Source organism: Mytilus trossulus, chromosome 8 (assembly GCF_036588685.1).
Source record: "Mytilus trossulus isolate FHL-02 chromosome 8, PNRI_Mtr1.1.1.hap1, whole genome shotgun sequence".
In the NCBI taxonomy this organism is placed as follows: Eukaryota; Metazoa; Mollusca; class Bivalvia; order Mytilida; family Mytilidae; genus Mytilus; species Mytilus trossulus.
Window position 1 is genome coordinate 53,287,703 of NC_086380.1, and position 25,714 is coordinate 53,313,416.

Genomic DNA, 25,714 nt, shown 5'->3' on the forward strand with positions numbered 1-25,714 from the left:
ACAATCATAACGTGGGAAAAACAATATTCTAATTGCCCTATATGCTGGACATACCAATACAAAATGGAATTCATTCTCAATACATTGCATATTAGAACATACACAAAGACACATTTCTCTTGGTATATCAGAGAAGCGACCAACTTCAACATTAAGTTTCAATGTACCACTTCGTAGTTTTGTAAGAATGTTACTATAATTAATATAGCAAAAATAATTGTCAAGACAAAATCAAACTCTATACTACTATACAAACTTAATTTCTCACAGTCACATATACCTGCTGACCATTTTTGTAGATATATTGGTCTTTAATGCGTGTCTTTATAACATCAAACGATATATCAATATTATTACGATCAATCCAAATATGGATCATTCCAAGACTAAATAAAAAATAACGCACATTAGATGCCGAATTTATTTTATATACATTATATACAAATGCTTGTTTATATGTAACAATACGTAACCAATATTTCAAGATTAATTGTTTTCTCAAAACATACATAGGTAGATAATCAAGCTCGCCACAAAGAAAACTAATAGAAGCATGCGCACGTTTACCTAATTTTGAAACTAACCTAAAATAACGGTTATAAATAATCTCTATGTCGTTGGCACGGTAAAAAACCCATATTTCGGAAAAATAGTTCACTAGTTTTTTTTAGTCGATGCTGTTATGAATAAAAACCGAATAAATAGTGATGAGTACAGTTTATGTATTATTTTATCTAGACACAGTATACAGATGATACTATTAAAATACGTTAATTCGTCATTTTATTTACACTGAGTGGCTTAATGATCTAGTCTGCTACCTTTCTTTTTAGATCGATCCTTTGATCTCCATATTATCCAAATTCCATGGCGATCAAAAGGAATTCGTCGACCTTTTGTTGCTACTACGGACAATATTTTCAAGACGATGTAGATAGTTCATTTTCTGAAATGTTCTTCCGAATGTGTACCCAAAGAATTGTAAAGATTCTTATCACCAATATCCTGATCAGAAGCATCAAGCTAGATACTTATGTTTTCATTTTCATTGAGGTTGCAAAACAGTTACCCTGCATTATGTGGTCAAATGTATATGGACAACTTTTCTGTATGGTTTATCGAAACAAGTTAACGCAAGTGATTAAAAATTAAGCACTCATCTGGATTTTAAAAAGACCAATCATATACAGATTATTTTAATCATCACAATACTATGGCTTTACAATTCAATGTTTGATAATAATATACGTTTATACTTTTGGATCAATAACTGATCCAATTATTTGGTCTTTGACCATAATGATCAATGATATTTGTTTGTCTAATAAAGGAAAACTGTCAAAAACATAACATAATCAAACAAAGACAACAACCAAGGTGTGGCAATGTTAGAATTATATCAAAGATCAGTCGCAGCCTCACTCATTGGAGGTCGAATCTTCTCGTTGTTGAGAGCGATTCAATTTACATGTAGCTTATTGTAGTTATGATTGCTTATAAAACGTAAGTTGTGATAAGTAGCCTTTTATAAACTGTTTCATGTTCTATTATTCAATTGTACTAAAAACAGGATTTTTCATATTTTTTTTTGTTATCTATCCCAATCTCTGTCGTTTAGTATCATAAAACTATCAATGTATCATTTTGTCGATGAAGACATCAATTTATTAAAAAATGCTTGCAATGATCTCAGAAAATGAAAATGTATATGTTGTATTCACCTTTTTTTTCAAAATGCGTTGTTGGATATGATGTTTAGTGCATACTCAGTCTTTTTTTATTCTTCCCGTTTTGTGCACAGCGTGGACACATTTTACCAATTTTAAAATTAATATGATTTTTTGAAAAGGTTGAAGTATGCCCATCAGATTAAATGCAAACTATCAAATTATTAGTATATAACTTGTCACAAAAATAATGTGTTTACGCAGAAATTATTCCCTTAGATTTAAACAAAAACATGATTGACTTGGATATCGAATGTGATATAATCCTTATTTTTATGATAATAAATTACAAATTTTCTCTTAATATTTTCTGAAATTCCCTGATTTTAATCGTAGACTAAATCCATGGTATAGCGGATCCAATGGTCAATATTTCTCCATTTTCGTTCATAAACGCATCTTGATACTAATTACTATAAGCCTTGTACCTATTTACTTGATTTTTCTATGAACAAAAAAAATGCAAGCATGTCTGATACCATTATTTGTTGTACATAAGAACAATGAACATTCTTCTATAGATCATAGGAAAGGTAAAATAAATTTTGTTTCGATATACGTGATATATTCTAAAAATTTATGAGATAAATTTATTCCGCCATTTTATAACATGCAAATAAACGATATTTATCCAATCCTGATGTTAAACTTTAATGATTCCATATTGCTTAAACATTGTTAAACTTTCGTAGGTTTTTTTATTTGAATGGATTTTTGAACAAATAAGCACATTCCCCTGCGAATATATTTTCCATTACATCGCTTCTCTCGGAATATGGATTAAAACAATTACTGTTTATTGAATTTTGAAAACTGATATTCACTTCAGCCGTTGGCCTCATTGAATAGCCTATTTTTAAGTCTATAAAACCACACATTTACCTCATCATAAGACAATAATTGTATCATATCAAAGGCTGAAATTTACAAGTTTTAAAATTAAATATTTTTTTTCTTTTCGAATTTGAATCATCGGGCAACACTTGATGTAACGATACGATTCCTATTTCACTGTGGAGTCGCTTAACAATGAAACATTATAACACTAAAAGATTAAAAGACTAAAGACAATTTTACTTCCTGATAATCACTATTCTCGCCACAGTGAAATAAAAATTTTTTTTAATTCGTATCTTTTAGCAAATTTATTTCGTTCAAGTAAATTCACATGCAAAACTATATTTTCGAAGGTAGACTGACAAGGCAAATAGAAAAGTGAAATTGCACGGTAATTTATAGAAAAGTGATATTGCACGGTATTTCATAGAAAAGTGATATTGCACGGTAGTTTATAGAAAAGTGATATTGCACGGTAATTTATAGAAAAGTGATAGTTAATTTATAGAAAAGTGATAGTTAATTTATAGAAAAGTGATATTGCACGGTAATTTATAGAAAGATGATACTTGACGGTAATTTATACAAAAAGTGATAGTGCACGGTCAGTAAAAAAGAAGAGTTTTGCCCAGTAATGTATAGAAAAGTGATATTGCACGGTAATTAATAGAAAGGTGAAAATGCACGGTAATTTACAGAGAAGTGATATTGCACGGTAATTTATAAAAAAAAGTGATATTGCATGGTAATTTATACAAAAGTGATAATGCATGGTAATGGATAGAGAAGTGATAAATGGTGATATTGCACGGTAATTTATAGAAAAGTAATATTGCACATTAATTTATACAAAAGTGATAGTGCACGGGATTTATAGATAGCTGATAGTGCACTGTAATTTATAGAAAAGTGATAGTGCGCGGTAACTTATTAAAAAGTGAACATCTACAAACCGATATACTTGTGACGTCAACTTATATATATCATGATATTGTTTTTAGAAAAGTGTATCGATTGATTAAAACAAAATTATTAAAATATTTAAAATCTATAAAAAAAAAAGAAAAGAAATAATTGAAATCAGGACAAATTGATTAAATTGTTAAAAAGACAATTGTTGTAAATTTCAACACAATAAAATCGATCGAAAAAGAAGGTATAGTGCACTCACGATTTTGATATACATATAGTCGGCAATTTAAAAAAAACAATTAAAGCCTTGTCATACAGTCAATTCAGGATACATTGACCTGATACAATTGCTATATTTGAACATGACTACTAGAAACGAAGTGCGCACGTGTCGTAGTCAATCTAAACACCAACCACGTCATTCGCAAAATAGCGATTCACCGATTATCAGTGGTCATTTCAACTTGATTAAAAGTCTCATTTTCATCGTTTTCTACCAACTCAAATCAAAAAAATAAATATTGTTGAGATGACCAATGAAAATCTATAAATCTATTAAAATTCCAAAAATTAAATGTTAATAACTTTTATACTGATTTATTGGTATAAAAATACATTCGGGTGTTAGAACATTTGTAGTTCAGTGCGTAATTATAATTTTGGGAACATTATTTTGTATATTTTTTTCAATATGAATGCATCAGGGGTGAATACTATGTCATTGTCAGCTAAACAATATAGTATTAAATAATTTTATTTTTATATATCGTCTATAGATATCAAAGGTGGCATATATTCTACCACTATGTCTTGTGTAATACGATATTTCTCCACTTGAGACAGTTAAATTTTAGACTATTATAAAAGATGGCAAGTCTTCGCGTTTCAAATTTGAAAGTTAACTGTATCGAGTGGAGATAAATCGTAGTATAACATATATAGTTTTAGAATCTATATATCTGAACGAAACATTCTAACGTTAAGTATTTGGTATTGCTGAATAGTTCCTTTGCCAATTATCAACTTCCAATTGTATCAAATGACTGTACACCGTTTAATCACAAACATAATTAAGATACAGAATTTAATCGGCTGCTTCTTTTTTGACAGACAAAATGAATTCAAAGGTATGCGATTCCGTAAGCTACTTTTTTTTGGACGGTAAAAACGAAGGTATGCCATTCAGTAAGCTACTTTTCTTTTGACAGACAAAACGAAGAAAAGGCATTTGATAACATGCTTCTCTTTTGACAGACAAAATGAAGATACGCTATTCAGTAAGTTACTTCCCTTTTGATGGACAAAATGAAGGTACACTATTTAATAAAATACTTCCATTTTGACAGACACAATGAAGGAAGATTATTTAATCATTTACTTTTCTTTGACAAACAAAATGAAGGTACGCTAATTAGAAAGTTACTTCTCCTTTAACGAACAAAATGAAGGTACGCTAATTAGTAAGTAACTTCTCTTTTGAAAGACACAATGAAGGTAGATTATTTAAGAAGTTGCTTTTCTTTGACGGACAAAATGTAGATACGCCATTAAGTAAGTTACTTCTCTTTTGATGGACAAAATGAAGATAGACTATTTAATAAATTACTTCTTTTTTGACGGACAAAATAAAGGTACACTATTTAATAAATAACTTCCATTTGGATGGACACAATAAAAATCTGTCATACGTCGTTTGCGCTTGCGCGCATAATTTTATAACATCAATTGTGAATAAATGACATGATAATTTTGACGTTATCCTATCATAAAGGAACTTAACAAACAATGTTGCATTAGAATATTTAACAAATTGCTTCTTTTTTCAGATGTTTAGGGGTATATTGAAGGTACACAATAAAAAAAAAGTTGCTTCTCTTTTGACGGACATTACAAAGGTACGTCATTTAATAAGTTATTTTTCTTTTCACAGACATGAATTTTCATTGCCAATGAAGAACAATACAAACTATATGATTTTCTTTTCATGATGTTATTTTTATATTTATGTTTCACATCTATTAGCTTATGTGTCTTTTTGTTAGGCTTCAATCTTTTGATAGAGATATTTATTTTTTCAATAAATATATTTATTATTTTTATCAATTAACGTGTTTTTATTAGATATGTGTAATGTATTAGTGTTCAAAATGTATTAGTTACAGTGTCATACGATATTTGGCAACTATTCTATTTTTACCAAGTATATTGATTTGTTTTATAATATAATAATGATGGAATAGACAACAACAAAGCAATACAAAACTAAATAACTACGTTTTGTGCGGTTTTTTTTTTAAATGAGAGATAATGCATAAAAATAAGCATTTTCAGCCTATACACCAGTAAACTATTTCTTTTTTTAATCTTTACCTAACAAAGTAATGAATTTTAATTTCTAAAGACAAATATAAAAACACAACTAAAGGTTAAACAAAAATTTCGATGGGTTTATTCATATTCACATTTCACAAAATACAAAACATACAAGTGTAACTCAATACAAACCATACAAGTATGATTCAATACAAACCAGAAAAGTATGACTTAATACAAACCACACAAGTATGACTAAAAACAAACCACACGAGTATGACTCAATACAAACCACACAAATATGACTCAATACAAACCATACAAGTATGACTGAATATAAACCATACAAGTTTGACTCAATACAAACCATACCAGTATGACTCAATACAAACCATACAAGTGTGACTCAATACAAACCATTCAAGTTTGACTAAATACAAACCATACCAGTATGACTTAATACAAACCATACAAGTGTGACTCAATACAAACCATTCAAGTTTGACTAAATACAAACCACACGAGTATGACTCAATACAAACCACACAAATATGACTCAATACAAACCATACAAGATTGATTCAATATAAACCATACAAGTATGACTCAATACAAACCGGACAAGTATGACTCAATACAAACAAGAAAAGTATGACTCAATACAAATCACACAAGTATGACTCAATATACACCACACGAGTATGACTCAATACAAACCACACAAGTATCCATAAATACAAACCACACGAGTATTACTCAATATACACCACACGAGTATGACTCAATACAAACAATACAAGTATGACTCAATACAAACTAAAAAAGTATGACCCAATACCAACTAAATAACTACGTTTTGTGCGGTTTTTTTTAAATTAGAGATGATGCATAAAAATAAGCATTTTCAGCCTATACACCAGTAAACTATTTCTTTTTTAATCTTTACCTAACAAAGTACTGAATTTTAATTTCTAAAGACAAATATAAAAACACAACTAAAGGTTAAACAAAACTTTCGATGGGTGTATTCATATTCACATTTCACAAAATACAAAACATACAAGTGTAACTCAATACAAACCATACAAGTATGATTCAATACAAACCAGAAAAGTATGACTTAATACAAACCACACAAGTATGACTAAATACAAACCACACGAGTATGACTCAATACAAACCACACAAATATGACTCAATACAAACCATACAAGTATGACTTAATATAAACCAGACAAGTGTGACTCAATACAAACCATACCAGTATGACTCAATACAAACCATACAAGTGTGACTTAATACAAACCATTCAAGTTTGACTAAATACACACCACACGAGTGTGACTCAATACAAACCACACAAATATGACTCAATACAAACCATACAAGAATGATTCAATATAAACCATACAAGTATGACTCAATACAAACCGGACAAGTATGACTCAATACAAACAAGAAAAGTATGACTCAATACAAACCACACAAGTATCAATAAATACAAACCACACGCGTATTACTCAATATACACCACACGAGTATGACTCAACACAAACAATACAAGTATGAATCAATACAAACTAAAAAAGTATGACCCAATACCAACCATACAAGTATGACTCAATACAAACCATAATGGTATAACTCAATATAAACCAGAAAAACATGACCTAATACCAATCATACAAGTATGACTCAATACAAACCCTACAAGTATGACTAAACACAAACAATACAAGTTTGACTCAATACTAACCACCAAAGTATGATTCAATACAAACCATACTAGTTTGATTATGTTGCACATTTAAAAAATTAAATAACTAAAAACGTGTTACGTTTGTCTAATATTACTATTTAATTATTGTAATATTTTTTTCAGAAACAATTTACCCTATATTACGGAACATTGAAGTAAATCAAAAACCTGAAGATTGACAATTTAAGAAGGGCAATTGCAGATGGAAAATTTTAATGCGAACTTCAATGAAATTCAAGGCAGAGTTATGAACACTTCGGTATGATATTAAAAAAAAATATGTTACCATAGATTATTTAAAAAAAAAAAGATATGAAAATTGTAAATTGGATTGTTCTTCAATAAATTTGATAAATAATATAAATGTCCAACACAAATATGCACTTATCTGTTTGATAAAAATAAATTTGAATGAATATTTTCAAAATGAATAATCTTGATTTCGATAAGACTTTTAATCAGAACAGACAGAGTTATACTTCTTTAAATTAAGACTTCAGTGGGGAGCATTGCATTGTTTTGTTTAATTATTATCTTGACAACAGATATGATATTATTTTATTGCAGGTTATTGATAAGACGAAGACAGGCGAGACGTGTCCACGGCTTTATAGTTTTATATCTATGCTTATGCATTTAGATGACCTTCAAGGCTTAAATGCATCCATAGATGAAACTGTAATATTTGACTATGATAACATGGATAATAGCGGCGAGTTCTTAGAATTCATTGAAAATATCTCGTCAATGGCAACTATGACGAATATGACGTATCTAGAAGGAGATACTATTGTTATCTTTCCTATTACTAATATATTTTGCACTACGTTAAGTAAGGTTATCTATATCAGTGTAATAGGCGCAGGTGTTGCCTCTATACTGATAGGAAATTGTCTAGTTATAATCCTTCCTTTTATGAATCAGCACTTTCAGGTACCACTTTTTATAACCATTCGTTCGTTTGCATTCGTATCTTTGTTTAGAGGATTGATCTTATTTATTGAAAGTATGTCAAATTGTCCTCAGATCATTAACATTAATGTTTCAAACTTCCGATGTGTTATACAAACATTTAGTGCATTTATTTAAAATGTTATTTCACTTCATTTATGCCTTTTGGCTTGTTAACGTCTTCTATTCACTGTGTGTCCCCTTAAAGCTAGACTGTACAATACAAAGAGAAATATACGTATTGCGTTGTTAATCGTATATTGTGTTTGTGTTTTATTGGAAGTCGTATCGAATTTCTAAGACCTTCGATATTGTGGACAAAAGGAGGAATTTAAAACAATTCATGAGTTTGTTTTATCACACATTGATTTGATCTTTTTCAATATTTTATTCGGTGTTTTTCTTATGTCTGCAATAGTCGCATCAGTCATTAGAAGAGCAATATCTAAAAATATTTTACAGACTGCAGGGCAGCAAGCACAGTCCCGAATTGCCTCTGTCTTTGTTATCACTTATATATTACTTTTTATTCCAATTCACTATGTACCAATTGGTATGAAGGATGTGTGTACTGGTGATCAATATAGAGTGATGATTGATACAATAAAAACGTTTCTACAAGTCATTGTTTATTCTTTAAATCCATATATTTTTTGTTTAAAAATAAGGGCTGCAAGAAGTTCACTGTTAAAATTGATGCATAGTTACACAGTGAAGAAAGGGGTCAATATTTATATAGTATACAAAATACTTACATTTCTGTGTTTGTATATCTTTTTATGTGTGCATGTTTGTTTCTGTGGTAACAGTATACACATCACTGTTTTAAATATCCTGTGGTGTTTATTGTTGATGGAATATTTTCGTTGTTATTCTGTTGTTTGCATGTTTGTGTCATTTTTTATTTTATTTGTTTGTGTGTTTCTTTGTGATGAATGTTCTTGCGTGAGTTTGTGTCGTATTTCTTTACGTAGTGTTGTCATTTTAGCGATATAATTGTTTTTACATGGTCATAAAGTTTCAACCCACCATTTGTTTTCTTAAAATGTCCTGTACAAAGTCAGGTATATGGCTGTTGTTATGAAATAGTTCATTTCTATGTATGTCGGTGTTTGTTTTTGTTGCACTTCAGTGTTGCTGTTATTCCTTTGTTTTCCTTTTATAGTTTTAATTTGTAACTAGAATTTGTTTTCTCTCAACCGATTTATGACTTTTGAACACCGGTATACTACTGTTGCCTTAATTTTACAAAGTTCTTCAAAGTTATAAAGCTTGTAATTTGTGCATCCGGGGTTTTTCATAGCAGTTTTTAGCACTCGTCACAACTTTACCGATTCTGTTCCTTCATCTAAGATAGCGGACATGATTTGAAAGATAATTCATATAGATCAGTTTGAATGATGCAAGGATACAATGCATTATGAACATAACACAGTTTCGTGCTTTTTCGCCTTGGATTGTGATCGGTACTTTAAGTTTACATAAATGATATAATCATTATGCATTTGACTTTACTTAATATACATGTGTTATTCAATTGTGAATATGATGCTGTACATGTTGTACCTTATCTTATTATTAGTATTTATTATAATTCTGTTCTATAAAGGCAAACTTAAATTTGAATTAATTAGTCGTATATATAAAGAGGAAGATGTGGTAATAAGGTATGCAACCAACTTATTAAAGATAGTTCCTGAAATGCATGATGTGTGCATTTGTTTTAGATTCTCCTACATCCTTCGCAGAACCAAATGTAAAAAAAAAACTTTAACGATTGAATACTTCTACAACATATGATTAACACGCACAAGTAACCTCCAAAAAGTTGTATAATTGTATCCTATACCCAGTCAGGGGCATTACTTAAACACGTTACTTTTCTAAGTTACTTGTATGTGTAATTTTTGTGTTTGAAAATAACAAAATAACTTAATAGAGATATTTAAATGTAGTTTTCAGACAACGAAACATCATTTTATATCATTGAAGAAAGATTTTTTCTGGATTCGGGAGGAAAATAGAGATAAAGGGTTACTTTAAAAATAATGACCAAAGTATTACTTGAATAAGTTAATATTTAATATATTTGTTAAAATAACACTTATTAAAGAAACATATATTATGTAATTAATTTGGGTTACAGATTACAAATAAATTAAGGTTTTAATTTATTCACAAGCCTCTACCTATTTATACCAGTCTACCTTCCAGATTTTTTATAGAAATTTTAATTAGACAAAGCCCCAAATAACATCGTTTGTGTGTGTAAAACGAATTAGGTATTGACAATTCACTTGGAAACTCAACATATACCCTCACGACACTTACCAAAGAGGAAATCCTGGATAAGCATAGGTCTGTTCTATGTTCCTTTGGAATTTCAACCAAAAAAGAAGAACTGGATCTTCCGTCACTGTATTAGATACCTAAGCTACATAAGTGTCCTTACAAACAACGGTATATTGCTTGGTCTTCGAAGTGCTCCACGAAACCTCCTTCTTATTTATTAACATCTATTGTATCAGCAATCAAAGACGGGCTTCAAAGTAATTGTGAAACTGCCTATTCTAGAGGTGGCGTGAATCAGATGTGGATACTTAAAACTTCCAAAGATATTTTAGAGTATAAACAATCTAACTCTCTTTCATCTTGTAACAGTATTAAAACATTTTACTTTTCTACTCTTAACACAAGTATTCCACATTCCAAACTTAAAGACAAATTGAAAGAGTTGGTATTGCTTTGCTTCATAAAAAAAGAATGGCCAACGTAGATACAAGTATCTTGTCTTGGGGAGGAATAAATCCTACTTTGTAAAGGATCACTCTGACTTCAAACCAAAAATTCTCTGAAACTGATATTATCAAGATGTTTGATTTCCTGATTGCCAAGATATTTGTAACGTTCGAAGGACGTGTTTTTCAATAGACTGTCGGCTTTCCAATGGTAACAAACTGTGCCCCTCTACTTGCCGACTGATTTCTTTATTATAATGAGGCTGACTTCATGCAGGAACTTCTTAGGAAGAAGGATAAGATGTTAGCAATTTCCTTTAAGTCTACTTTCCGCTATATAGATGATGTTCTTTCACTAAATAATTAAAAAAATGGTGACTATGAGGGCCGGTTGAAAACAAAACTTAATGACAACAGAGATGATTTCAGCTTTCCAATTGTGGACTTTCAATTTCTAAGTAGCAAAATTCCAGCAGCACCTGCATACGGGGTATATATCTCGCAATTGATACGATATTCACGTGCTTGCATTTCCTATCATGATTTTCTTAATAGAGGGTTGCTGCACACAAGGAAGCTATTAAATCAAGAGTTCCAAATGGTGAAGTTGAAATCATCCCTTCGTGAATTTTACGGTCGCCATCACGAGTTGGTTGACCATTATGGAATAACCGTTTCACAATGATATCGGATATGATCCTTACGTCGTATCTAAAATCCCCTTCCCTTTCGTGAAAATGATCTACCGAATTAGACTATTTACCGGATTTGTTATCACATATGCAACACGACGGGTGCCACATGTGGAGTAGGATCTGCTTACCCTTCCGAAGCACCTGAGATCACCCCTAGTTTTTTTGGGGTTCGTGTTGTTTATTCTTTAGTTTTCTATGTTGTGTCATATGTACTATTGTTTGTCTGTTTGTCTTTTTCATTTTAAGCCATGGCGTTGTGAGTTTGTTTTAGATTTATGAGTTTTAATTGTCCCTTTGGTATCTTTTCGTCCCTCTTTTAAATAGTCACAAGAGACTAATCGTTGACCCTAGATATGAAATATTCGCTCGTCAGAAAGGGAATTAGTGTTTCAGAACAATTAGCTTTTATATTTCATGGGAAAAAAAGAAGATGACTGTGAAATTTGTTAAAGCTAATAAAATCTATAAAAATAATATTCAGAACAGTTACTTATTTAAGTAAAATTTAAAATAGCCTCGTTTTCAACATATCTTGTATTGGTAAGTAATTGTTACTTCTTCAAGTAATGCCGCTGACTGATACGCGGGTCTATCGACAGAGTGGTTTTTTTCTGTTTAAATACGTCTGTGTAGTTATTCAATTGATATTATCTTCCAGCTGTTATTTACTAAACGACAGTAGTAATGGCCTTTTTTAAGGTGTTCTGAAAGATAGATTGACCGAAAATAAGATGCATGAGAAAATAAATAAGCGTTGGTTCGCTGCATACAGATATTTGATACACTTTGAACGAATGCATTCCTTTACAAAGACATATATGACTTGATACACAACAGTTTTTAAATCATTAAACAATTCACATAAGAAAACAACACGACTCAGACTTAGTATTGATGACTTTGTTTTAACAAAGAACTGTACTTAACGAATCGTCAATTTGTATTCTAAATTCTTCCGTCTTCCTATCAAATTTCATTTGTTTTCATTGTCATGTTAGCGGTTTAAACACAAATATGTCCCAAATTTTTAAGGTGTACATTACTTTAACATTTTGTGTTATATAAATTTGTCTGTTTTATTTAATCTGACAAAGAATGATGAGCTTAAAACAAAGTTTTTCAAGATGAGTTAGCGCAAATAAGTTCTAAGGTAAGTTTGAATTTAATTATAGTTTAGATAATAATGAAACAGTTCTTAATGATGGAGTAATGACTGTAAATTGCAGTAATAAGTAGGCTTCATAGATAGTCTTAATTGTCTTGTTTTTTATGGTGTTAAATTAGCGATACAGTTGATATAACAGTTATTCAGTTATTCAAATAATTTGTAATCGGTATTTAGTTTAAATATAAGAAAATCAATAGCATTTATAAACCAACAATTCGAAAGGTTATGTTAAATAAAGCTGAGGTAATAAGTGGACGTTAGCAAGAAAACATGAAGTAGAGGGTATTTCGTTACTTCTAATTTAGTTTATACAATATTTGGAAGAAACTTTTTCATATCAAAACCTGTTATTTATTTAACATGAATAATGGATGATCATGGTAGGATTCTTGGTCAGATGGAGGTAAATGCAACATAACCTCGTTGTGTTGACAAAGTTGTTTGTTACAGACAGAGCTTGTATGCACGTCATATGCCTCCATCCATGGATACACATCACCTTTATTCAATTAGAAACAATATACTCGGGTTGTTGTCAATTTGATATTTTCCTTTTTCATTATCAATTTTATAATTTCGACCTTTGTGAAAAATATAAATTGAGATAAAACAAATCAATAAAAGCAAAATCACATAACAAAAGATTTATAATGTTTAATGAAGAGCAATAATAATTTGAAACAATATAAAAGTTAGAAGGAAACCCATTTGAAAGAATGAAACTTCCAAAAGAAAAGTCGTCATCTACTGTTTTATTTAATTTTATCTAACTATATATTAATAATGATATAATAGTTATTATCAAAAGCTACTATGATAACCAGTTATACAATGTAACATAATTCAGATATTACTATGTTTGTGTATTCCTTCAAGAGAAAATTGCCGATTTTTACCGAGACAGATTGCACGTTGGCAAAATAACTATTCGAGAAAATGCGCATAAGCAAAAAAGGCATCAGAAATATTTTAAATATGGTGCATATTTGCACGTCGACACATATATCATTGTTGACGTTATATAATATAAGGAAAATTTTGACATGGCCCACTGAAATATTTTCAGTTTCGTTTAACTGTGGTTTCATTTTATTGGTTTTCATTTTATCATGGATAAATGTCTGATGTATGCATGTATTGCATTGTTTCAAACAACGTGTTTACGATTTCATTTCATTTTGTTTTTAAACTTTTGGTTTACACAACCAATACAAAAAGTCAAAACACGGTTCTTTTCATTGTCTGGTATAAGGTGCTTTATTGATTATGGCGCAATTTAAAAAAATATGTTTCTAAAAATTTTCATCCATTCAATATATATTCGGTTTGTATTTATCAATGTTTAACATAATATGCATAGTCTTTATATAAGCCATCATAGCCACATGTACCGGTAACTGTGCAATAGAAATGTGTATTATTACTGGCACACACAATTATGCACACCTGAACCTTATTGGTAATAATATAATCAACAATTTAAAACCCCTGAGCTATACATTTGTACATACATGTATGAAATTGTAACACCATCTTAGCAATGTTAAACAATTCTATGTTGTATCAAAAAACAAAATCACGAACAGTCAATATGTATGCCCTCTCAGTGTATGATATGCATATATTAATTGCAGTAAGAACAAAGAACACATTTACACTGACAATATATATGTTTTATGATAATGATTATAAAATTGATATATACTTTGGTACCAAAACACACCTTCTGCCTGTGGGGAATGATATAACTGCGTTATAAATCAAAATAATTTCGTTCACAAGACCGTTTCAAACTTTAATTCAAAATAGACTGAACTGATAATTCTGATTTTCAATCTAATTTGGAGCTGAACATTTATATTGAAAGTAAATGTTTCTCTATGAAGATGCAGCCAGTTTCGTGTGTATTATATTGTAAATCATCCTGTCAGTGGGGTTGTAAGCTAAAAGGGTCCCTGATTGAGAAATTGGGAAACAATAAAAAATGGAAAATGAAAAACCTCAATTCAGATAGAACAATAAACGAAAAAAAAAAGTATGTAAGCAATTGAATTACAATGTTCAGGTTTTTTGAAGAAACATTTATATTCTAACAGGATTAACATATTTAACTACATGTATGAGCTAGGCCGTTTTCTATTATATATTGATATTATTATGTCAATGGATAAGTACTGGATTAGATTATATAATGATAAACCTAAAGATGCTTTACTGTCAGAAGCATTAGCTGAAAATATTACTATGATAGATAATAACCAGCAATGTTGGCTTAGTTGTATTAGATGTATTTTGAATGAATGTGGATTGTCACACTTTTATAAGAATCCAAAATCTATTAAAAATGATTTTTTGTTAGTATTAAGAAAGTGTCTTCAGTGGAAATTTAAAAACAGTGGTCTCAGCAAATACAAACTAGTGAAAGTTGAGAACATATAGATTATAAAGAATATTTTTAAATTTGAAAAATATTTATCTGTTGTAAATAATGATAATTATAGAGTAAGTATGACACGGTCCAGAACCAGCAGTCATAAACTTTATATTGAAATTGGTAGATACACCATACCAAAAACTCCTATAGATAACAGGATTTGTAAGAACTTTAATATAAATTTGGTTGAAGATGAGTTACATTTTGTATTAAACTGTCAAAATTTTTCTCATTTAAGAACGGAGTTAATATACAACTGTTTAAATAAAACATTACTAATTTCAGTATTGATTCTCAGTTTATGTGGTTGTTAAGTAATGAAGACACTGATATATGTAAAAGTATAGCTAAGTACATAAACATGTGTTTTTCACTTAGAATATAAGTGTGAAATGTTTGTTTGCTGCTTATAATGTAAAATGATTACTTATAATTTTTACACTAGAGTTTCTCCCCTTGGAACACACATACTTTGATACTTGTGTAGTATTAATTTTAGTTAAGATTGTTTAAATGTTATTCTTTGTTATATCTATGCTATTAATGATTATGTTCATAATTGAGCTTTCTTTAATAAATATTTCGTATTTCGTATTTCATATTTATATTAACGCGAAACACTACCCATAAATTTTGACAGTGTTAACAAAATAGAAAAAAGTGTGGAATTTACGATTTTTTTTCCAATCATTGAACAATGTTTAAACTTAAAATATGGCATGATATCTATACTACTTTCAATTAATATGAATATTCAAAACAAGCATATTGCTTCATACCGTCATTATGTATGGTGTAATGGTGAATGGCATATGGTGCAATGATATAAGGTGTAGTGTTATGGTGTATGGTGTAAGGTGAATGTTGTAATGGTGAAACGTGCGATTGGAAAAGTTGTGAATGAATAGTGTACGACATTTAAAAATTTGCAAAATAACTGATGTGTTATTTCATACATTAGTTTACAATATTGTGATCAAAATTCATTTTTTTTTAAATAAATAAATAATTATTGTGTAGTTGTATGCTTTGTTTGAAAGGTAAGGTGTATGGTGCAAAGGTGAACCGTGTATGGTGTAATGACATAGGGTGTATGGAGAATGATGTAATGGCGTATGGTGTAAGTGTGAAGTTAACACCATCCAAGGACTGTATCACTAAAGCAATGCAATTGAACTTATTGAATTTTCTATGAGCTATAATAATGATAATAATAATGAAAATTTATAAAGCGCCCTATATAAGAAAATAAAAATTAATCTAATTTACATAGTAATTAAAACAAATCAATGACAAAAACATAATACATAAAACATACATCGTGTCAGATTCGTATACTGAAATAAAAAAATACCTACCATAAAATAAAAGGTCCGTACGAAAATACATGTAAAAACCAAGAATTATAAATTAACAATATAGGTTAAAAGCATGCAAACAAGCAAAAACTCTAAAACGAAATACAAATAGTAAAAAAGCCCGTAAAAGAGAAAAGAATTCAATCTAATTAAAAAGCAATTCGATAAAAATGAGTTTTAAGCTGAGATTTAAAACAGCTAGGGACTTGCATTGTCTTAAACTGCTCGGACGATTGTTCCATAGAGATGTCGCTGACCAATCAAATTGTCTTTCACAGTACGTCTTCGTCCTCACTTTTGGAACGGGTAGTAGTTTTGTGGAGCTTGAACGCAAAGATCGGTTTGGCACGTGTAGATTGGCTAGTTCCCGACTGTAAGCAGGGCCACTGTCATTCAAAGCGCAGTACACATAAGTCAGTATTTTGTATTGTGGTCTATATTTGATGGATAAACAATGTAAATCAGCAAGTATCGGTGTAGTATGTTCATGTTTTCTTGTTCTGGTTATAAGAAGAGCTGCTGTATTTTGTACTTTTTCTAATCTATTCAATGTAGTCTTGTTGATATCGTTCAGCAGAATATTCCCATAATCAAGTTTGGATGTTACTAGACTGTTGACTAGTGTCTTGCAAGCAGTTGTTGTTATGAAGCTGCGAATGCGTCCAATATTACTGATGTGAAAATGACAGATTTTCCTATGGTAGAAACTTGCCGTTCCATTGTAAGATGTTGATCAACATATACACCTAGGTTTTTCACGCAAGATACACTACTTATAACAGTACTGCCGACTTTGAGTTGGAGATTTGGTACACTAGCCTTCAGATATTGCGGTGTGAATATGATAAGTTCTGTTTTAACATTGACATCCATGAACCAATGTCGGAAAGACATAGTTCAAATTTGAAAAATAGCATTCCCAGTTGTCTAGCGGCTTGATAACCATGAACACTTCTGTATCGTCCGCATAATAGTGATATGTCATGCCATGGCGACTGCGTATTTCACCTATTGGCTTCGAGAAAATACAGTACAATTTCGAGCCAAGCACGGAACCTTGTGGAACATCAAATGTTAGATGACATTTCTTCGAATTGGTTGTTCTAATCACCACACGCTGATGGCTATTCGTCAAATACGACTTAATCCATTCGAGAGCACAACCAGTTATGCCATATGCAAATGACAGACGTTCTAGAAAAATTATGTGATCTATGACATCGAATGCAGCGGAAAGGTCCAATAGCACCATGGCCAATACTACTGATGACAGTTTATCAATAGCCGCAGTTATATCATGATGTACAGCTAATGCAGTTTCAGTTGAATGACGTGGTCTGTATGCTGACTGAAGTGAATCACTCAATGAGTTAGAGTCCACATTGAACATCTAGTTTCTTCTCAACTACCTTTTCTAGAGATTTTGAAATAAAGGGTAAATTGGACACTGGTCTGTAATTTTTGTAAATTTCGGAATCAAGTGCTGGTTTTTTCAGAAGAGGTCTCACAACAGTCTGTTTGAAGTCTGACGGCACGATTTTCTCATTAAATAATGCATCGACTATATCGGAAACTAGTGGCACAACAACATCGGAACACTGTTTCAAGAATAGGATCAAGATCGCAGGATTTGTTCGGGGCTTTTCGAATGATAGTTCGTATCTCATCATTGGTTTTGTGTTTGAATGACAACACAGGTGTACCAGTGACTTCAACATCAGGCTGTAGAAATGATATGTTATCACCTTTCACTACGTTGTTGTCTCTTAGTCCATTTCTTATTATTACAACCTTATTGACAAAAAAAATCAGCAAATGAGTTTGACAGCTCTAAATCCGAGGATGAACTTGACAACTGGGTTTATTGTTGTTTACCCATGAGATGTTTTGTTAGTTTAAATAACTGTTTGTGGTCAATTCCGCAATTCTCAATGTTTGTGCAAGGTTAAAATCTTCAAGGCTCTGATAGAAACGTAATGCGTCTGGGTCGATGAGATTATCTAGGTGGAAATTGAAATCTCCGGTAAAGAGAACGTTATGCGCAGGTACTAGAATAATAATTTCATCAAGGTATGATTCCCAATCCTCAAAGAAAACAGTATTGCGAAAACCATTAGATTTAGATGGTGGGAGTGTGTATATTACACACAGACGAATATTAAAATATCCAGAATGTACAGAGAACTCATATGTTTAAAGTGAGTAAAATGTTTTTCGTGGATGTTCAATCGTTTTATGCAAATACCCCCTTTGAACAGAAGTGCTATCCCACCGCCTCGACGAACACTTCTACTGTGATGTATTATGCTGTATTCAGATGGTACTGGGTCTTGAATAACACTTTCATCAACGTAAGAACCATGCCATGATTCCGTGATAGCTAGAATATCTTAATCATGAGAAGTAACAAAATCACAAATGGCTAGAGCCTTGTTTTTAACAGATCTGCAGTTTAGAGTGACAAACAGCATGTTACTTTTGGAATAAGTTCTGATAATGGGAATCATATTCATTGACGCAAGAGTTATTGGGCGATCAGAGTTTCTTCCCGTGTATATCCCAACAAGTCTGTGACCTACACATGTCATGATATTACTTGTTGACTCTGTATCAGTAGGTGTGCTTACTATTATACGATTAGAGTCACAGTTGTTCAGATTTACGATGTTATTAAAGTTTATGCCAATTTGGCTATATTTTTTCACCTTGAGATATCTATTACCTATCAGAGCTGTAATTTGTCGTATCACACGCGTTTCTGGCCGTGTACCTCGTCTGGTCCGACGTGACGAGGTGGTGAGTAACGATCGTCCTTGACAGATAAATGGCTGAGTAATCACCGATGTTATTGTATTCAACAATGAAATGATTAATTATCAAACTGAATCACTTTAAATGTTTATCAAAATCCACAATTTAGTTTATAAGTAGTAATAGATTGTAAATCTGGAAAACAGTTTCATTAGTTTGCGTTATTTTTAGCACTTAAATTTCATTAATACATTCACTGTAATGGGAGCATCCACTAAGCGCTAACCACAGTTCAATAATTGAAATGCATTGCCAAGAAATCAAATGATAACTCAATTAATGTCAACTTACCAATTGTGAACTTATCATTTCTGAATTCCAAGTTGTTTAGATGAAATCATAACTTCGTAAATTTCACGCACGTCTTCACGAGTTTGTTGGCCATTATGGAAATCTGTATTTTTATAAGCAACACGACGAGGTCCAAGGTTTGTCAAGGTTATGACCGCACCCATCTGTTTTACAATTCAAAACATTTTGCCAATTTTACCCCTGAAGACACTTGAAGGTCCTGATTTAATATTATATTTTTAGAAATTTATCTATGACGTAACTTTTTCTGACGTTGATACATTCGTATGATGCACAGTGGATAATTTTACTGTGCTGTCGTAAATCAATTTGAGGTGTTCGTCGATATTCTTTGGTTAACGTGTTGTCATGTACTATAATTTTATGTATTCATGTCTTTCTCAGTCCTGAGTAATTGCCGTTTTATTTGTATTGTATTCCTGTCACGTAATTTTGTCATTTTAGCGGTATTTTTAACATTGCCATACAAGCAAGAGGTTTGGCTAGCCATTTAACTGGAATTCAACCCGACATTGTTTTTTTACCGAGTCAGGAATATGGTAGTAGTTATCAAATAGTCCGTTTTTAAGTAATTTTGCAGCGGTTCAGTGTTTCTGTTGTTCCGCTGTTTTCCTCTTACAGTTGATGTGTTTCCTCAGATTTGTTTCAGTTCAATCGAATCATCACTAATTTTGTCTTGTGATAAATACCATGTGATTCAAACAATTTAATAATGACTTTGCAAATATGTCTCATGATTAGATTACATAGAATTATTTCTGTAACCCTGGGACTATTGTAACATACATAATAAGTATTAAGGCAATAGAGTAGTTGCAAACCCCATTTTATTTAAAGAGATCAAAAGCAGAGGAGGAAAGGTAATAAAATGGATTTCAATCAAACTCTGATCGGAACTATGATTTTCGTATTGTATACCACATTCACCTAACAAAAGATTGTAAAATAGGATTTCTAACGTCAAAATATGATTAAAATGTGGCTTTCTAGTTAATTGATTTTTCATATTTTTGGTGCGCCCCTGCACTTTAAAATGCCAATATGTGTGCATTAACAGCTTTGGTTATATCCAAGTAAAACTGAAGTTGCCAGTACTAGTGACCCTAGGTAACTAATTAACTATATTAAGTTGTAGCGACATGTGTTTTTCACAAAAAGTATATAATACAGTGACAATAAAAACTTCTTAAAACACCCTACAATTCGAGCCTATAAGTCACTTTTAACATGATTCGGGTAATTGACATATTCAAATCAAGTTATTATGCACAAAATGTATTTTAAATTTGAATAAATGTCTTTTTATTTACTTAATGGTAGGACACATATTTCAGGATTTTTAAAAGCAGCTTGAATCATAGGATTTCAAAATAACGACTAACATCATTAAGCAAATTACTAGCTGTACCTAGTCAGGAAATTAACAGTAGTTACCTTATGGTTCGTTTCTGTGTGTGTTGCCTTTTCGTTGTTTTTATTTTTGCCACTTCAGTGTTTCTGTTGCTTCGTTGTTGTCTTCTTATAGTTGATGTGTTTCCCTCGGTTCTAGTTTGTAACCCGGATTTGTTTTTGTCTCAATCGAATTATGACTTTCGAACAGCGGTATACTTCTGTTGCTTTTATTTACTGTTTAGGCGTTAGCATATTGTCTATGATTTAAACTTGATACACAAAATGACAAGGATGACTCCCCGTGACGTTTGGGAACTATTTGAACCGTTAACATCGTACCAAAAGTTGATACCCTTGAACATGTATCGGATTCCTTAAACACCGGTACACATGATTTTAAATGAGCACAGTCTCGAAGACACGACATCTCTGTTTTACCGTTAAGTGTGATGATTCACTCCGACAAAACTTCAATTTAGCTATTGGTCATTGATAAGGGGTCATTCATATATCAGTTACCAATCATTTATCGATCCTATCAGTTCCGATCAAGCATTTAAGATTACCACCAGTTTTTGGTGAGGTTCGTGTTGCTCGGTCTTTAGTTTTCTTTGGTCTTTTTCTTTTTAGTCACGTTATCAGTTTTTTTTCGACATATGCATTTGAACTTCTCTCTGGTGTCTTTTACCTCTCTTTTACGCGTTAAGTTGTAGATACTTCAAATATGTAAACACACTTTTTGACTATTCATCGGGTGAGGGTAATATATAACAGTACTTAGGATCAAGCATGTATACCTTAAGTTTCAGGTTCTTTATATATGTATGAATGTATTTATTTACTGAATACAAATACTTTCCCCCATCATTCACTTATTTTTAATATAACAGTATAGAGTAAACGTCCCGTTTTAAGTGGCAACGAGCATCACTGAAGAGACATGTATTGTCGAAATGCGCATCTGGTGCAAGAAAATTGATAACGTTAATCTTATTTAATGAAGTTTAAACCATTTCTTCAACTTAAACCTTAGAAATAAAAAAAATACGATAACAGAGCGACATTTCCAAAATCCATCTTCATCCTTGTGTTTGTATCAAAGTGAAGAGATGAACACTTACTGATTACATGCTTGTTCAAAATGTAAGAGCAAGAAAATTTAACCATACAACTTAACATTGAAACTAACTCTTTTGGAAATTGTACGCACATCTGTTTACCTTCAAATATTTATGCTTATAACTAGAGTTGTCTCATTTGCAATCATACCACATATTCTTATTTCTATGTTAAAGTGTTCAAGTGTTCAAATAGTCCTAAAGTCGACGCTTTTAACCACTCATATTCCTAGAAATGTATAGGAGGTAAGATAAATCATGATATGAAGCCGACCTCCTACTTATAGAATATCATATTACCTGGTACCTTTAATAACAATTTACCCTGTTAACTGAGATGTAAAAGAGAAACGAAAGGGGCAATCGAACTAAAAGATAAATACATTTCAAAATGTACAAAAACTAATTCAGGTACATAGCCAGGATAGGACAGTCGTTTTTCATTTGTTTGAAGTTAATGATGTACTTTTTATTTTACCATTTGATAATGGACTTTCTGTTTTAAAAATTCTTTGAGGTGTGGTATTTTTATTATTTCAACTATGGGTATCGAGTGAGAGGACATCATCAAAATATTGAAATATGAAATTGAAGAGCTTTGCATGATGTTTTCTATATTTCTTTTATTGTGAAGTTCTGTTTAATTCCGATTCATATAAATATATAACATATTGTCAAAACCTTTAACATGTTTAATAAAATCTATAACAAATGCAAATATTGATTGCAAACTCATGATTTCAAGTGCATAGATTCGATAAAAAGTGTATGTCACACTAAATTTAGTACGATAACAATACGTTTACTCAAAATTACAATTTATATTAAACAACGGTGCAGCCGATACCAATAGGGAAAACCGAAATTAATAGATCGCAGAGAGACCGGAAGAACAATGACAAAAAAAAACAGTCGCAATCTCACCTAGTGTAACAAAGTATTACTTCAGAATTCACTACATTTCTCATTGTGTATCATTCAAATTACATGTATCTATTCTATTTTTTAGCTATTAATTAGAATTTACTCATTAAACGCAGGGGTTTTGTTCTGCAGAATTTCATATATAAACACAATCAATCTTTTATCTTTGTGTTGGTTGATGGATTACGTTAAAGTTAGAGAACGAAATAGAATTGAACAGGACTACTGTGTTCATAATTGTTTCCAACCAATATTTCCTTCTTCTCGAAAAAAAAATCATTGTTTCAAAAAAGCTTTTTATTTTCTGTTTGTTTGTTTAAAATTAGTTTTTGTTTGATCTTTGAAACATTTGTGAAAGAAATGAAATCATATCAAAATTTATTTTTTGGAACGAGCCGGTCGCATTAATGCATTTTGCAAATTTCATAACTGCTTCAAGTCTCTTAAATTCTATTAATATGTACGGAAGGTTAAAATATCCGCATCTTAAACATGCAAACAAAGTGAAAAATCATCTGTAACCCGTGTTGCCAAACTTTACGCTCTTACAGTCATATGAAACGTAAAAGTTAACAATAAGTCGGCATGTTCTATGTACCAAAGGTCAAAAGTTTAATAAGCAAATGGGAACGCATTGACAAGATAAAAACAAATGTTATTTTAATTTACTTTTCAGTCACGCTTTACACGTGCACTGTTTTATTGATTGTCAATGTCACAATTCGGTAAAATTCGGCAACAAACAAAAACAAAAAGAGTATAAGGAAGAGATGTAGATACTACAATTAAAGGAAGCAGTCTATTCTTCAGTAAAAGTGGATCCAAATATGTTGAAAAAGTGTCACCACCAAAAGCATTGGCTATTTTTGATACTAGCAAATCTAAATTTGGCCTATTTGAACAAACTAGTTCTAATGAAGTTAATGACAATGGTCACACGTATTGTGTCACAGCTGCTGTCACCACAACATACGCAGATGTTCGTGAAGCTGCCCGACAAATAATGCAGGGCCCAGTATCAGCATGCACTTACAACACATTAGTATATCGGTTTACAGACAAAGACGGACATACACACGACGGGTACGATGATGACAGAGACTACGGAATCGGATCAAGGATACTTGACTATTTAAAGGACATATATGCACCTAACATAAGTATTAATTCCTCACATAGACTGCCATCTGGTACAGCAAAGCAATATTATCTTGGAGGGAGTAAAGTCGGTTCTCCGCAAAATGTAGAAAATTAAACTTTAAATCAATTTACTGTTCTTTGAACTCATCTTGATAGACAATTAACATGTAGTAAAGCATGTTGAACACTAATTTTCTTTTCTTTCAGGTTTACAATTTTTTAGATATTATATATTAAGTTTCATGTATTCTCTTTTCAAAGCCTATATATCAACTTTTTTCAAAGTATCTTATAAGAGTATCCATTCTCCATTTTACTTCATGTATATTTATAATTTTCACCACTACTTATAAAATAATACCGATTTATAAGTAGATGAAATTCAAATGAAATACTTAGGTCATTTGTAGACAAAACTAATGTACATAGAAGTTTATCCGATTCTTTATGTAAATTATGTCACCATGAATTAAAAAAGTCAATAAAATACATGCAGCATATATTGCGATTTTATATAACATCATTTACTTACGTTAACGGTACGCAAACATCATAAATGTAACCATCTTCTTTGTGTATAACTATAATCCCGGAGAAAAAAAATCCCATTTTTTTCTTTGTTGACAATATATTTACATAAATTGCACATGCACACGTTAGAATAAACATGTTACCTCTAGTAGAGGGTATTCTATAAAATGAATCCTGATTTCCTTTTTTTTGTAAAGCACGAATACCTTTCCCCAGCTAGCCTATGTTGGTGATCAAAAAGTATGTATGCATCCATTCACATGTATAAGCGCACTTTTATACGTGTTTGCACCCATTACAAATCTTGTAATTCCAACCGTATATAATTATGCAAACAACTATCCATTCGTGAATCCAATGATAAATGCAACCAGCTGTTGCTATTAAAAATATGTTGGCAATTACAACTGTGTCCCACATTCTTACGTCGACAATAAAAGGTAAATAAAATTTACGACAAGAATCTCTGTGTACTTGTGCACGTGTATTTTAAATCGTAATTGGGTCATCTTTAGTAAAGGTTGTAAATTGTATTGCTTTTATGTATGAATGAAAGTTACATGTACTTTAACAGTTTAAACCGTAACTGGTTTA

General features: G+C 31.1%; 1 protein-coding gene across 1 annotated transcript; it reads left to right on the plus strand.

Annotated features, from left to right (window-relative positions):
* The first annotated feature begins 22,760 nt into the window (after positions 1-22,760).
* Positions 22,761-24,704, plus strand: LOC134727754 (uncharacterized). The gene is made up of 2 exons (XM_063592141.1): positions 22,761-22,771; positions 24,260-24,704. Exons 1-2 carry the CDS (start codon positions 22,761-22,763, stop codon positions 24,702-24,704), a joined length of 456 nt encoding a protein of 151 aa, XP_063448211.1.
* The last annotated feature ends 1,010 nt before the right edge of the window (positions 24,705-25,714 follow it).